The 16,304-nt window shown below is 34.8% G+C and overlaps 1 protein-coding gene across 7 annotated transcripts in view; it reads right to left on the reverse strand.

Annotated features, from left to right (window-relative positions):
• Positions 1-90: 90 nt before the first annotated feature.
• Positions 91-16,304, reverse strand: part of LOC136409958 (phosphatase and actin regulator 2-like) — a 44,331-nt gene continuing 28,117 nt past the window's right edge. For 5 of the 7 annotated variants that reach the window (XM_066391830.1, XM_066391835.1, XM_066391834.1 and 2 more), the window contains 10 exons: positions 6,363-6,554; positions 6,039-6,299; positions 5,731-5,986; positions 5,523-5,555; positions 3,908-4,147; positions 3,679-3,806; positions 3,442-3,622; positions 3,292-3,387; positions 3,012-3,165; positions 91-2,028 (listed from right to left, as the gene is read on the reverse strand). In XM_066391830.1, coding sequence (XP_066247927.1) covers positions 3,057-3,165; positions 3,292-3,387; positions 3,442-3,622; positions 3,679-3,806; positions 3,908-4,147; positions 5,523-5,555; positions 5,731-5,986; positions 6,039-6,299; positions 6,363-6,554 — 1,496 coding nt within the window. In that variant the 3' untranslated portion in view covers positions 91-2,028; positions 3,012-3,056. The remainder of the gene's footprint in view (positions 2,029-3,011; positions 3,166-3,291; positions 3,388-3,441; positions 3,623-3,678; positions 3,807-3,907; positions 4,148-5,522; positions 5,556-5,730; positions 5,987-6,038; positions 6,300-6,362; positions 6,555-16,304) is intronic. The other 2 variants (XM_066391831.1, XM_066391833.1) reach the window with 2 other exon arrangements.

Raw genomic sequence — 16,304 nt, forward strand, 5'->3', positions numbered from 1 at the left:
CACAAGACGATTCACAATGTAATGGACATAGAACAGGTGCGCGTAGAAGGCTACACTGCCTTGCAAATAATATAGGATATAAACACAGTATTGATCTGTTTAAATGTCTTATTTATTTGGAAGACATTCATTTTTAAACAGTATAAATTGATTGAGTACGAGTACAAAGTAGTAAAAGTTACATCATAGATCATGGTTTTATTCCAGGAAGCAGTTTTTATTTCGGACTTCTAGGAGGTATATTTTACAAGTTTGAAATTATTTGTAAAATATCATCTTTACATTACACGATGTCACTTCACAAATCGAAACACTATTCTATCGCAGAATTTTTAAAGCATCACGAACGTGTACCGATATGAAAATGTCTATTATACATATAGGTTTCCCATTAAGGTTAACTTTGTTAGATATCTACTGAGATTATAACGGGGAATAAGATTAGACGATTCGATGAACAACGAAAATATTAAGTTTTTTGCAATAAAATTTTTGTACAAGCCGAAAACATGAGAATAATATTTAAAAAGAAAACAATACAGAGCGATTCACGTTCCCTCGTTCGTTGGAAAGTTCGTAAAAAAACCCAGAGAGAGGACCATCTTGTAGATTTTAATAATTTTTGAGATTTAGTTCTTCAGCTTCTTAACGCTAGTGTGTATACAAAATTTCAATTTAATGTTTCAAATTATGAAGCAGTTCTCAAATAAAATCTTAAACAAAAAATGAAATTTTAACATGTACTATCTAAGAAACAAAGTGTTGAACCTATGTTCATATGAATTCTTTTTCATAAAACCACCTAAGCAATTACTCCCTGAAGTTTGCTAAAGGGATTTCAGGATACCTTATATAAAAAGTTACATTAACAAAAAGGTTTGGAAACATGTTATAATTCTAAGTCAATTTTGAGTTAGTGAAATAATTCGCAAGAACATAAAAGAGCACAAATCAGATTAAAAGCAGACCGTATTTAACATTTTTTAAGACTTCTTGGAACACACTACAGTCTTCAATTTTTTGCGTCAATTATGATAAAGAAATCGCCGCGACCTGTTTATTGCAATAAATTGCACCGTTTGTCACGGGCTTAAGATGTAAAAAGTCATGATCGCGGAATTTCCTCCTATTTTGCCGTCATGGTTAGTGCATAATTTGCTAAAAAGGACGGACAAAACTGTGAAAAAAAACGTTATGCGCCAACTTACGTCTGAATACAACTTCAGGAAATTCAAATTTTCTAACAAATGGGCTATGTAGCTCACCCTGTATTTTGATTTGCTTTATGCGAATGCAAAATCCAAAAGGACCCAACCTAAATGCCATTGACTTAAAGCTGATATTAATACGTCCTTTTGTAAGCAGTATAAAAATACTAATTAACTTTGAAGGTGAAAGATTAAAAAATTTCTACTTATCTCCTAAATGACTAAACTTTTCCGTCTTCCTTAATGCATTTATACCAAAGCGGATATAGAGCAAAGAAAATTATTATATTTGAATATTGTCATCACAATATAAAGTAGCGCTACTAACGTGATATATACCAAGAGAAGTTGAACGAAACGTTTCCTAGATAAGAACTTAACCTCCCATTTATTGCACGATCGTGATGTATTTATTGATTTTTCAACAGTAATTTGTTTGTAATCTAGCCTATTTACAAAACACGTTCCTACTTGTGAATTAATATTATTACTTTTATATTCGGTCTACGCGTAAGTCATGGACCGAAAGTTGATAATTAGCTCATTACCTATCAGCTACTATCAATAGAAACGGTTTCTTGAGTAATACAAAATTACTTATGTACAAAAACAATAATTATTACACTTATTTACACATGTTGTGTAACGTTTAAAACCTAGTTTACAATTAGTTAAATGTATCTTCATAAAAACGTCGTATAATCAGCATGGCGCTCGTTAAGCGCTCACTGGGAAATTAATAAAACCTACAGCTACTCCCATCACAGAAATTTGGTTTTCTTCTAAAATTCAGCCTTGCAATCGTCAAGGCCTATGGAATCTGAAAAACAAAGTTCACGCTAATGAGTATATTCGATATCAGAAATAACAGAAATGTTAGTTAAAGAGAAATAACAAAGCAAACATGTAGTGTTGATGATTTGATGCCCTTGTAATATGTAGTGAAAAACTTAAAATTTTGAGGAGGATTTATAAGTTTCATAACATACTGGGTATTCCATTTAAATAAAACAAGTTAGCATAGATTTCGATTCAAATTGTAAATTGTAATCATACAGATTCTAATGAGTAGTATACGTATAAAACCTCAACTTGATATATCAAAAACTGATAAAGCTGTGAAATGATATTTCAAAAAAATGTAATATTTTACCATCCTGTATTTTAGCCACAAGGAATTTTTTAAATATGGTTGACAGCAAATTAGTGTTCATTTTCATCAAAGATTTTGATTAACTTTAGCTATCTAATTTCGGGACACCCTGTATATTTTTGATGGAACTTTTCCTAACCCTCCATGAAGAATCATGACTGGACCTAATACGGTTTTCTCCAGAGATCAAAAATCCGAAAGGGATGACTAAACAATGATGTTGAAGCATTGTAAACAATTTAAAACAATCATGATGTGCGAATAATAATAATTATTAAAACGTTAACCTACTTTAAACAAATAAGTTTTCCAAAAAGATCCGTACGTAAATGACTACTAAAATTGTCTATAAGCTGACGTGTATGCATTTACAAGAAGTTAGTACCAAAAACTAAAATACAACAAACATGATATGATTTTAATTGCAAGAAATACTCATCATAATCGGAGAGTGGTTTCAAATACCTTTTACCTCTCGAAGCAGTGCGTTTCGATGGTGATTTAAGAACTTTAAAAATTGCTCATTATAAACTCTTTTTAAAGATCTTGCTTAAACAAATAACAGAAACGAATGAATAAGCATCGAAACAAATCGGTGAGCGAACTGGCAACCGGCACAAAAGGAGAAAAGTCATGTGCGAATTACTTACATACACCTTTGGGTCGAAGAGATGCTTTAAAATAGAAAATTAACGCTATCCTATTACATAAAACATGTTATTCTTAAAATTGGGCTTAAGTGGTGCCCGAGCCCTAACCACCACTCCCGGCCTATGGACAATTTTAGTCTTTACTTTGTAAAATCTGAAAATAACACATAATGTCACGATATGATTAATTCTTTTACTGGCAAAACAAATCCGCTGGAAATATGCAAGTTATTGTGTTAATGTTAATTAAGAGGGAATCAGGAACAAGTTAGACACTTACCTAGTGAGATGGCGACTGTCTTCATGTACATCCATCTCGGAACTCTTGAATTCGTTTAGTTCCTTCCTAATGGCTGCCTTGTCTTTCGGTGTCAACCTTTTAAAGTAAAATTCTCAACTCAATTTCTTTACATGCTGGGACGCGACTTACCTTGTCCAAGGTTTATCCGCTCTTCTATCGTAATCATGCGCCTGCGTGACTTCTATATAGTCGTTAAATCGAATAATCTTCTTTTCTTTGAGCTCTTCGACTGTGGGTCTGAAACTGAGCTTGCGCAGGAGAAACCGTTTTTTCTCTTCTTTTTGTTTTTTCTCTTCAGCTGGGCTTTGTTCTAAAAAACGTTGTAATTAGTTTTTTATTCTAAAATAATGACACAGAACTACTTACTTTTTAAAATGTTTCTGTCCTCTAACTCCTCTTGGGTGGGCCGCATACTAAGCCTTCTAATGAGTCTGGCACCTATTGCTTCTTTCTCACTTTGCCTTTCATTCTCTGATTGAATTTGTAAAATATTCCTGAAAATTAATGTTAATGAATTGAAAGTAGATGAACATAATATTCCATTCTTAGGCAAATCACCTAGTAAAGATTCTAATTTTTAAAATTAATCACTCACCTATTAATTAATTCCTGTCTGTCCGGCCTCAAAGACAACTTCAGAGATAAACTCTCTTTTCGCGCAATTTTCATGGCCAAGCGGCTTTCATCGGAAATGTTGCCCTCGTTGTCCCGATATGGGATTGGTCCATCATTGGAATCCGAATCGGTGTCATCCTCCCTGATTACCGCGTGAGGCCGAGTGTTTTCTTTGTTTTCCGTTGTCGATGGAAGTCCCAAGATGAATTTGGGTTTGGAACTGGAAAAAACCATTAATAAGTAAGGTTGTTCTTTCTGTAACCAGAGTTCCAAGCTGAGAAGGTGCACAAACTGATCTTACGAAAAATGTTCATCATTCTAGAACAAGTTGGAATGGGTGTGAACAATATTTCTAATCAGACTATTTCTTCGAAGTGTTTTGTGATATTAACATGAAGTTTGGAGGAAAGGCATAATGATACATTAACTTTTTTCTACGCCGTTGCCAGAATAAACATTACAAAAAATTAACACTTACAGGCTAGTGCTATGTAATGAACCTTCGTACTATTACGTAATATTATTATGCACAGATAGCAGCTGATTCGAGCTTATATTTGAGCATTTTCACGATAATCACGTGTAATGTTTCAGAATTTCGGAATACAAACAAATCAAACATCATCTTTGGAGACTGGTGGCATTGAGATTTCAATAAGGTTATTATTAATAATTGAGTAAACAGTAAAGTTAATTTTCGAATGGAGTAGGCGATGATGTCCTCCACATTTCAGCTTAATACCAGAGAGAAGTGAATAGGAAATATCGTTGAAACCCAATGTAACTATCGGCTGAAAGTCATAAGGAAGCCGTAAACTTTTGTATGGCATGTTCCGAATAATAGAAGCTGAACAAGAATTAAGCTTAAACTGCAAACTCAGAAGTAAATTTATGGTTTCAAAGGTGGAATGGTGAGAAAAATTAGTTTGGGTCGGTTCAAAGTTGATGAGTCAGGGTTGGTTCGTTAAACAGACAAACGAATCAAGAAATGTATTTTAATTATGCATAACGCATGGAGAAATAATAGGAAAATTATGAGTAAATGATCAGAATTATTAACTATTATTATTGATTTCGTGCGAGTGCTGTTAAGGAGCATTCAATCCAAAGGTAACATATGCAATAATAATTGTAAATCAATTGAATCTATATTTAATTAAATTTACCATATTTCGTTGCATATTAGAAATTAAATTCACTTTTTTTTTGTAAATAAAAATTGATATAATAGAATGTAATCTCAGACACTGTTCGCTCTTGCGCTCGCAGATCTTGATTAGCGGAGATATGATCATCGAGGATCTGAAGCAGCCATTTACATAATGAACACTTTTGAGTGGTTCCGTCATTGAAAGTGTCACTGTAAATCACAGTGATGTCGGACCCCCCTCCATTTCAGACTCCCTGTGCATGGAACTATGAAATTTGAAACTCAATATGCACATTCATTGTGAAATCAATTATTGCTCTTGCGCTTCCCTCGAAACTGAATTGAACATTTAACTTACTTTCCCACTCGCTTTCCCATTATACTGCCGACATAGAATGACAATGACAAATAATGATAAGAACGCTAAACAACACGACATATTTACCAGAATTTAATCCTAGGCCGCATCAGTGGCCTTCTGCGTTGAAAACAAAATAGAAACAAAGGTTAGACAAAAACGTTGATCATATTCGGGGATAATAAAGATCAAATATAGATAACCAAGAACTACATTACGTAGTAAAGTGTTGAGAAAGTAACTATAAAAAAATTTGAAAATTTCAATAGTGTTGGAAAAAAAAACGAAAACTCACTTAAAACTGGAATTAAACTCCTGTTGTCTCATTCCCAGCGGCCTATTCTCCTGGGTAGGAGTATCTTGAGGCGTCGATCCCCCACTATTCTTTTTCTTTAAAGCCGATTTCAGTGGTACCGCATTCAACCGAGGTTCTTTTGCGGGAATTTCATCGATCCTACTCGTGTCGATCGCAGGGTCTGGCTGCGCCATTAAGAATATGCACGTGTTTTCTTCTTCGCATTCGATGTCGTAATCATCATCTTCCTCGTTATCTGCATAAAAATTTATCAATACCGGAATTTCTCTGAAGCAAATTCAACTTACCATCATAGTCATAGTCCCCGGGATTCGGCAAGGGACTAGGAGGTCTTCTAGGTTGAGGACTAGGCGAACTGAACATGGGCGGTGGTGGGATTGGCCCTATCTCCGACAGAGGGATGGGAGGTTCTGGTAATTCGCACAGCATAAACTGACCATGTCCCACGCCAGGAGGCAGCGAGGGAGGTGCACACGGAATACCATGCGGCTGTTTCTCTTGAGCCGGGGGCGTCGATCCAGGTGGACCGATTTGAGAACCCTCAGTAACTGGGAAACGATTGCAAAATGTAATAATCTTGACAAGACTTTTTACCAATTTAATTTACTTACATTGTTCGCTATGGTAACATAACAACCTCCTTGTGAGCTTGCCATGACCCAAGGAACTGGGCCTTTCGGGTTTCCGCGAATCGTCTCCCGATTGATAGTGTGAAGGTTGTGAGAGATGCAAGGGGCCCTCTCCATTGGGGGACATGGCGCCGTTCTGAGCATGGCTTCCATCAGTCTTATCTTTTTTTGGCTCTAAAACAAATCAATTCAGTTACCACAACTGCCAGAAACACATAAGCTTTGTTCAATTTACTCATAGATTCTAAAACAAACCCTAAAGTTTGCTCTGCAAAAGGAACTCTCTGCAGGCTATTAAATTCCGTCAGAAAATTTTAACAAAGCGTACAATAATAACCCGATATTGCCTTGAATTGAGCAAATGAAACATACTTAACAGCTATAAATAAACCACTTTAGTAAAGTACCATTTACTATATAATAGCAATCCACAGATCTAGAACGTTAACTCTCAATTTTGTTTCTGTAGACTGATTTCAGCTAGACTAGCGTGCACGGTATCTCATCAGACATCAACACTCTTCCATAGCAAGGTAATTGACACGACTTTGGTAAGTCTTACCCTTCTTTTTCCTGAACGAGGAGCCTTTCTTATATCCAGGGGGGAGGAACATGGCGGGTGGAGTAATGGGGACCGCGGTGTCCCAGTAGGGGACAACGTCAGGGTGACTTTGATTGGGATCGGGCAGTTCCAGTTTCGGTTGTTGTTTCTCGCAACGGCGGCGTCGCCGCCCTCCGGGGGTGAAAGTTTTCACAAGAAAACCAACTCCGGCGTTCATCGTTTATACTTTCGATGTTAATGGTAGAGCAACAAAGGCGTGTCAAAGCGACGGTTTGATGGCAGTGTTTAATGCTTCAATATCTATAGTATTTGTTTTCCATTAGTTTCGGAAATGTTTCTACTAATAAACTTCTGCAGTAGATGCGGAGAACATGCATAAATCAGGACTATCGTTATATAAAAATGAATATCTGACAATAAAGAACAATCTGATTACTACTGTTTGAAGGAAAACTTGCACCGAAATCACTGGTCACAATTTAAAAGCGACAACGCGGCGGCACAACATACAATAGTCAATATGCGCAAAACTTAACCGCTGCACTTTGTCGAAAACGTTGTGTAAACCGAATGCTGTGTAGGTTGTCTCGGGATTTTCAATATCCCACTCAACATTTCGGAAACAAGAATAAATTTATCGAAATAGCGTTGTTTTTAAACGGGAAGCTATTTTTGATCATTTCAAATTTCTAGTTTAAAAGTCTAATTTTCAATGGTTTTTGTAATGTCTTAATATGGTTAGGGTGAAATAACTTTAAGTCTAACTTATTGTAAACTTTTTTTAGACAATTATTTTTAAAATCCAGAACAAATTCCATTTTGCTTAAAAACTTTTTACTAAAGTGGAATTTGTCCGGCATTTCAAAGGGCGTGTGATTGCACCTTATTCAAGCGGTATCTTCAGTATAGGTAATAGTTCGAATTTTGTCAGGTAGATGTAAATCAAAAACGCGCATATTTTGATGCTATTTCGTAGGTTTTGTAACTTACAGCTTAGCCGAAAGACTTCCAAATTTTCTGATTTGGCAGGATTGCTCTTTTAAGTGCGCTCACTATCGCTACCTCCAAGAGAGCAATAGTTAAAATTCTTTAAATGCGGAAAAAGTGCCATTTTTAGAAACTTATGTGACGTAAGTGGTGTTGCCAATTTTTTTTCCGAGATATCACGACAAATACAAAGTTGATCAATTTTCAATTTAATCGAAAAAAAGGTTATTAAATTTCCTCCCTTCCTCCAACATTGGTTTCTTATTATTCTAAGTTGACATTTGTCGCTCAAGATACCGATACCGAATTTACTTTTTTTAAATACGGACTTGGCACTTTTATTTCACATTCTAACAGCACGTGTTATTTTTGAAAGATCAATGTATCGTTCGCATTTTTTTGGTCAATGATATACCTTAAAAACTGCAAATGACAGCTTTCTTCGTTTTGCAAAAAAATACAACACTTTGGAAAAAACGCATCCTCCTATCTTCGTTTATCAATAAGATTCCCAGCAGTTGTAATGCAACTGTGTGCCAAATATTCGCGCCATATCATTCGAATATAGGAAATGCTATGAGATAGAGAAGTCAAATTGCTCTTTGAAGTTTGAAATATTGTAAAACAATGAAATTTCAATCTAAATAATATGATTTGTCCAACAACTTTTCAACATTTGGATACCACTACAACTTTTCAACTGTGAAATCATGCAGTAACGAATAATAAAGCTCGCCAAAGCCAAAATAATTAACTGAGGACGATATTTTTAAATTACGAAAGTATCTAAGAGACTATAACGCAATTAAATCAACTAGCAACCCCCTGCAAGGTTACACCCCTTTGTATTAAACATGCCAAAACGTTTTCAACAGCAACTCTATCAAAGAAATACGAGCGAGCTCCAATGTCTTACCAACCAAGGGACCGTTTCTTGAAGCTGTAAAGCTCCAGGGGCCTCTCGGCGAAAAAATATTGGTAAACAAAAAAGCCCATCATAAGGAACACGCAACCGATGAACAAAAAGAAAGCGACGAATAGAAAAAATATTATAAAAGTCGAAGGAGGGTGGGTCCGTTTACGGGTTACTATTTCCAACACTGCCATAATGGAAAGTTGAGGCGAATGTGTTGGATGTCACTTTCCACCAGGGACAAAGGGAAGTTACTAGGTCGCGAATACCCAGACTTATCATAAGAAAAATACGCGCATTGTCGTTATTCCGCTGTTATTGAAATTATTTTGGGAAACTGGTGCAGTTAAGCCATAAGCTGCACAACATGTAACAAGTATGGACGAAAACACTAACAACAGGTTTACCCGGAGAAACTCTTCAGACTAACGCGTTGCCAGGGTTGCATTTGGTTATATAAAAACAACACATAAGGCCTTGGTCATTGTACAAAAGCGAAGTAAATTGTACCAACTATAGTACATTTCAAAAATATTCGTTTCGAGAAGATTCGTAGGAAGCCAACACGGCTTAGAAATATTAAAATGAGGCTAGAATATTTCATTAAAAAGCCATTCAGTAGAGCTTTAAAAATCAGCAAATTTGATCAAGTACAAAGCGCTAAACTAAAATTTGTACTAAAATTGTACAAATATTCGCAAAAGCTGAGCTTTGGCGCTGGAGAAATTCAGCTATGGAGGGCGTCGCCGAAACACGATCGTTACTACGTCTCTCTGCAGCATCCAGTATGACGTCAGAGGGAGAAATCACACTTGCAGGACTCTATTTCTCCGGGGTATAGTTTAAAAATAAAATGTTATTAATTTCCAAAACAGTGTTCAAAAAATCATCTATGCGTCCGATCAAAGATCAATTCTGTTACACCCATAAATTTTAATCAGCAACGCGAAAGCTTATAAATAAATCCTTCCCCAGTTTGCCAGGGGTAAATTCGTGATAGGTTTAGAGCTAGGTTACTCGGGCAGCCACGAGCTTTACCTGCTAGAAAGCACGGCAAAGGCCTTTTAAGCCTAACAAGAAATTAGAACTCAATTTCATTTGGTAATTTGAAACTGGTTTGAGAAGACACGAAAGAGCAACTGGATTGGGTTCTCTTGTTGACAAAAAAAAAATATGTGGATGTAGGAGAGATCATATGACGGCTTGCAACCTGAATTAAGAATTACAACCTTGGAAAAATCTGTATTTTTAAAAGCTTTCCGAGTTCGAAGCTAATTACGTTTGGAGTCACCTACAATGATGGCCAACTAGGTGTATTCTATGAGCTCATACTTCAAAAATTGAAAAGTTTTCTTAACACTCTGCATTCTCAAAGAACTGAAAATCGGTACCTGCAGATACGTTTTGTATGTTATTCGTGCTCTACATGCAATGAGTATATTGAATGCATACTGTGCGTGTTATGTGTATGTTGGATGCATATTCTACATATTGTGTGTGAAATGATGGAGGCTGAAATATTTATTAACCTCCAAACATCATTACTCAGAGACCTACGACTTTTATTAATAATAGGTTCAGCAATTTCGTCCCAAGGTTTATAATTCACGGCTTCATCTTCATCACTGGACACTGAGGAGTATCTAAATCTTGCAGGACAAATCGCCCATAACCCAGCTATTTCATAATCTAAACTTCCATTCTATCCTTGACACATAGAGCCATAAAGCCGGGCTTTAGATCGTACACATATACAAATTTTAGTGGCGAAACCCAGGTGACTTTATTTTCCGTGGTAAATGTTTAAAGGGCGGCCTCGCGCGATGATTACCTGAGCAATGTGGCTCGAAAGGAATTCCCAAGACTCCCTAAATTCCCGACCTAAACCGCAAATACCGTGAACCACACACGTTACCTTTATGGTTTTTCCTATCGTCTAATCAATAATTTTTACCGCAGGAGCGTGTGTTGTTTTATAAAGAGGCCGAAATAGAAATGCGGCGCAAGATTTCTTGCTGAGCACATTTAATTTTGAGAAAAATAATGTGTTTCTTGTACACATTTGAAACTTTTATGTGGTAGCAAGTTCCAACGTTAGAAATTGGGATAGAAATTTACCAATTTATTACCCTTTTATTAATTTTATTACTCTCGGAACCCTTCTTGTTAGGGGAGAATGGAGAAAGCGTTCAACTCAAATTTTACATTTTGTCGAGTAGAATTAGGTAGTATTAATTAGTAGATGATACAGGCATAAGGTTTAAGCAGAACAAAAAAAGCACAAAATAACCGTAATTACTACGTATAATTAGCATATCAGTCCATTTTCAATATCTCATTTCCGATTAAATTTTAGTAACTTAGCAGCCTATAAGGTAAATATTTTCATATATTTATATTGGGTTCATTCCGTGAAAATTTCAATTTTCCAAAATCAGATTTTAATTTAAAGTCAACAAATAATAAGCAGGGTCTAAAGGTTGGATGATTAATATCCTTAAGGATAGTCAAGGACCTCCACTTTAGCATTTCGAGAATCGCTGCTTTCCTATGTAACGCAGCAGTACAATGTACAATGTATTCATCAATGCTCTTTTGCACGTACTCTCATCAATGAGTGATTCGAAGTAGTGTCTTTTTGAGATATAATAAAGTCTTGAATGAACAGTTAATTAGAAAAACGTTTCCTATTTTGTTTTCAAGGATAAAGGCCTCATTTGAAACCGATATTTTTTATTAATAAAATAATCTTAATGGCATTCTTTATATCCATAAAATTGGTCGCGACGTCTCCCATTTGTTCAGAAAATCAGTTTTACATGTTTATCAAATATAAATACCCTATTTATTCTATTTTTTGTTGCTACTGGGGTTTCCCAATCAAATAAATCGCATGACAAGTTATTAACAATAGCAATCAGGGAAATTTGTATAATCGAGATTGAAGTTTATTCTACATATATGTATTCAGAAATGGCAGTGTATGTCTAAATTCTAAATTACCTCCATATTTATTGCAACCTATAGGTGAATCACTAGAAGGGCCAAAAATCTGATGTAATCCATATTTGCAATGAAGCCTACAATACCTACATGCCAAGAATTTTAACTCTATGGTTTCGTCTTGTAAATCGATAAAACCTGTGACACCGCAACAAAGTATCTTTGTGCACGTTGCTGGTGATGTGACATTCTATCGATTCCTTTAGGTAAACCTAAAATTAATACACAAGTCAGTTACCAGGGAAGTCTGACTTTGACAAAAGCGAAAAAATGCAGTAAATACATAACTTTCAAATGCAAAAGCAGTCTTTTAATATTCCAACCCTAAACCTGCCAGTTTCCTTTAAGACATGTACATATAAATCTCGCGAATTACCAAGAGAGTTGAAAAATATTTCCTGGTACGCCACTAAATTCTCATTTATGTGGCCCAGTTTCTCCACGACATCGTGCAGACAAATTCAGAAGTGTACCTTTCATCTATATATATTATGAGCTTAAATTTGAACTTGTGGTTATGGACACGTTGCATACTGCTATTTTTCCTGTATTACTGCCTTTTTCGGAAGGAACCAACAAACCCACTTCCCTGATGACTGTAACCCATAGACACAGTTTCTATATTGCACCGAAAGTGTCTAGAACATCCTCCACATACCAAGTGAGCGGTTATCGGTTATCAATAGTGCTATTTTCGAGTTTCGTGCGTGCTTGGTATAAAATTATAAGCTACGCCATAATAGCAAGTGGTGGCGTGCATAACTGTATTACACGTGAACATTATTCTAACTCTTTAATATTATTTTTTCAACAGCATATTTATTGATCAAATTTGTCTGCGTGACCATTAATATGGTCAACTTTACTTGGAGAAGAGCAACAATTTTGCTTTTATAATAAATGCTTGCTAAGATCAATAATCGATAAACCGTATGAATGAACACCGAGTATCAAATCAAAGTTCAAAAAATGAGCAATACGAAAGGGAAACTCTCTTAAGTTAAAGAAAAAGACACATACATGCAGCAATTTTAATTGTGTGTAAAGCATGAAACATTAATACCAAATATGGCCAAACATGCAATTACACTCAATTTGCCCGGTGGTTTTTTTCATCTACCTAGATGTCTGCAATAACTGATAGTTAAGCGGTTTACTGTGAAGGAAGAACTTTATTGCCGCTTGCACAGCTTTTATAAAGCTATTGAATTTTATCTAGAATATAAAACCTATGCATACTCTTTTTATGGGTACATAAAATTAAACAACTATTCAAAATTAAAAACCGAAAGCATTTCCTTATTATACGTATAAAACGACAAAAATTCCGTGCTATTGAATAACAATCTTAAGCAAGAATGGCACTCCTAATTGCAGAATTCTCGTCAAGAGGCTTAAGTGGAATATTTGAAAGCGAAATTGCTACTCAATGGCACAAATGTATGGTATTGTGCGAAAGGAAATCGCATAATGTAATCCTTGGCATGACGAAGTATGCTTTTTTGTTCTATTTTTATAGAAAATTTAATATGGACTTATTCAGCAAACGAAGTCATTCAGCAACAATTGGAATTAATGCACTTATAAACATGAAAATCAAATTTGTTTTGACCATTATTTCGTTTTTTGTAATATACTTGAAGCTTTTTGTAATACGTTAAATGAAGAATTTGTGAAATTAATCATAAAAGCTAACGTTCAGTTTAACATCAGTTTTCGATTACTTGATAATAGCCTACGCTTAATAGATTTCTAGCTAAGAGATCACTGGAGAATGAAAAACTAATAAAAGAACAACATAACATAAAAAAGAAACAAACTTTTATGGAACAAAAATATTATATTTCCAAGTAACTAAGGTATTGAGTGTTTTAAGTGCAATAAAATGGAATAAAACCACTCCCTTGATATCTTTTCTAGATATCATTTTGAGCTATTATATATTAAGATACGATAAACAGTAACTTTAAGGCTGTCCTGTAGTAAACATAAATTGGGAAACTTTTTTAGTATTCTCGTCACAGTTCATACAGTTCGCAAGTTATTTTACTGAAATTGGATATTATACATTTCACGAGCCAACATATCATCGGGGATTTAATATTTAACCCTTGAGGCTATATATTTTTCTAGTCATCTTTTCTTCGCAACATGTCGCAACATGTCGATACATTAAAATAAATACAAGCACTAAATGTAATTCATACGAAACGTAATTTATAAAAGCAAATAGTGGCCCATTCTGGATATCCGGAGATTCTCCGGTAGTTTCCTGGATTAGCCGGTTCCAGTAATCTGTCTAAATCCTGGCCCGGTACATGTCTGGACCAAATGATTGATGTACTGTTAACTTTAACTGCAAGCTAATTTCCATAGAAACAGAGAGAGATAGAGGTTTTGAATTGGTCAGAATCTTAGTTTCTATGGAAGTAGCGACGTTAAAATTAATAACACAATAATAATTTAGTCCAAAGATCTATGATACTTTGGTTGACACTCCTTAAGGGAATACAAAACTTGAGTAGCTGTTGCTCCTCTGATAAATAACCTTTAAGGGGTTTCTTAATTTGCACCTTATAAATGTGGTTTACCGTAATTCTAACGGTAAGCTATTTTAACTAAACCCTTGATTCAAAAATCATAAATAAAAGGTTAGACAAATATTAAAGCACGTTCAGCTTCGTTATTTCCATAAATCTCGTAAGGAATCTCACATCAATAAATCTAATTAGGAAAGTTGATTAATTATTGCAACCCGAAACCTTTCACACCAAAAAGTACAACATTAATACTACTATTGCCTTCAACCCTTATCGAAAATTCCAAACGATCGCAATCGTTATTTCGATACAAGGCTTTTCCAGTTCATGGAGCTCCAATTTTAATGGAGTGAGAGGCTACATAGGGCGAAGTAGTAGGATTTAAGGTAGAAAGTATTCATTAATTTGATGTTTCATATGTTCTAGAGTTGTTCTCGATAAGCAGTTTATCGATACCAACTATTGCTTGTAGAAAAATCTTCGGAATCCACGTTGATAATGAGTACAAAGTGATTGGATTTGGACTGTTATCAAAGAACATTCTTTTTTCCAAAGCAAATAGAGAAAAACTAATATTATAGATCTTAACATTAAGTACGTTACTGCAACGTGCTTGCAAAAATTCAAAAATGCCCTGCACCGCAGTGTGTGTTGAAAATACTGGATAATGTGATTTTTACCAACCAATATTCCTAAAAAACATCTGCCCATATTAACTTATCTTAAAGAAGATATAAAAATCAACAGTAAATATTAATTTCGACATAAACGTTCATCTTGTTCTTCACAAATACCTATCCCCAGTTTGATATCTATAAAATTGAAATATACGCATTTTTATATTTTGCCACTACCTCAAGCGTACATCAAACATTTGCACACTCGACTACCACAAGTGTGTGTCAAGGACAAGCAAGCAGATATTCAAATATTGTAATTCTTAAACAATTAGAAAGACCACAGGTATAACTTAAGCCTGGAAAGGTTATAAAATTTATTTATTGCATTTAAAATATAGTATACCGCCCACAGAATGTAATGATTCAAAACTTAAAGTTTAGAGAAAAAGCGTACTGATTAAAGGTCTTCATATAATATGTATTTTAAATTAAAACATTAAAAAGTTATTAACACGTTGAGTGACACTGCAGACAACAGGTTTTGAAAGAACGTTTGTCGGCGAATTGGATTCTGTTTACTTACTTAATATAAAATAATTTTTTCCTCATGTTTTTACTTTAGTGAATATAATGTAACCACATTTTATTACCCAGTGAAGTTATGGAATACTACTTTTCCACTACCAACTTTCAATGACATCATTAATGGGTGTGTGATTAACTGAGGAGGACATTTCCTCACCTTTTAAAAAGAAACAGCTTAATAACAGGTTAATACGGACACACATATGGCTCACTATTTACCTAACAAGCTAATCAGCTACAATGTCAACATCCCCATTGTTATTTTACTTTCGGTTGCCATGGAAATGAATGTCAATTAAACCTTGATTTTTACTGATATGATTCAGTGACCGTCGACTTTTAGTGATTTGAATTAAATTTATGCTTAATTTAGGAACGTTTATTCTAATTTTCTAAAATCCAATTAAATCTAGTAGTGGGAAAACTCGTAAGTACACTTCAGTCGTGAGATACTTAACACCCTCAAGTCTTATATCCCTCTGCCAGTTTTCATTTCCACTATACATTATTTGAAAGTAAATTGGTTAGTTTAAGTATGTTAAAAAATCGTTTTGACAGCATTTCCACATAGAAAATTTACCACCCCTTATTAGTATGACTAGCTATTTTAACAAACCAATATTACCAGGAAATCAATAAAAAGCGGAACAAAACCATAAAAGGAGATCAAGTTGAATGAACACCAAACACAGAAAAAGCGCACAAACCAATAAA

The sequence above is a fragment of the Euwallacea similis genome, chromosome 7 (genome assembly GCF_039881205.1).
Source record: "Euwallacea similis isolate ESF13 chromosome 7, ESF131.1, whole genome shotgun sequence".
Classification (NCBI taxonomy): Eukaryota; Metazoa; Arthropoda; class Insecta; order Coleoptera; family Curculionidae; genus Euwallacea; species Euwallacea similis.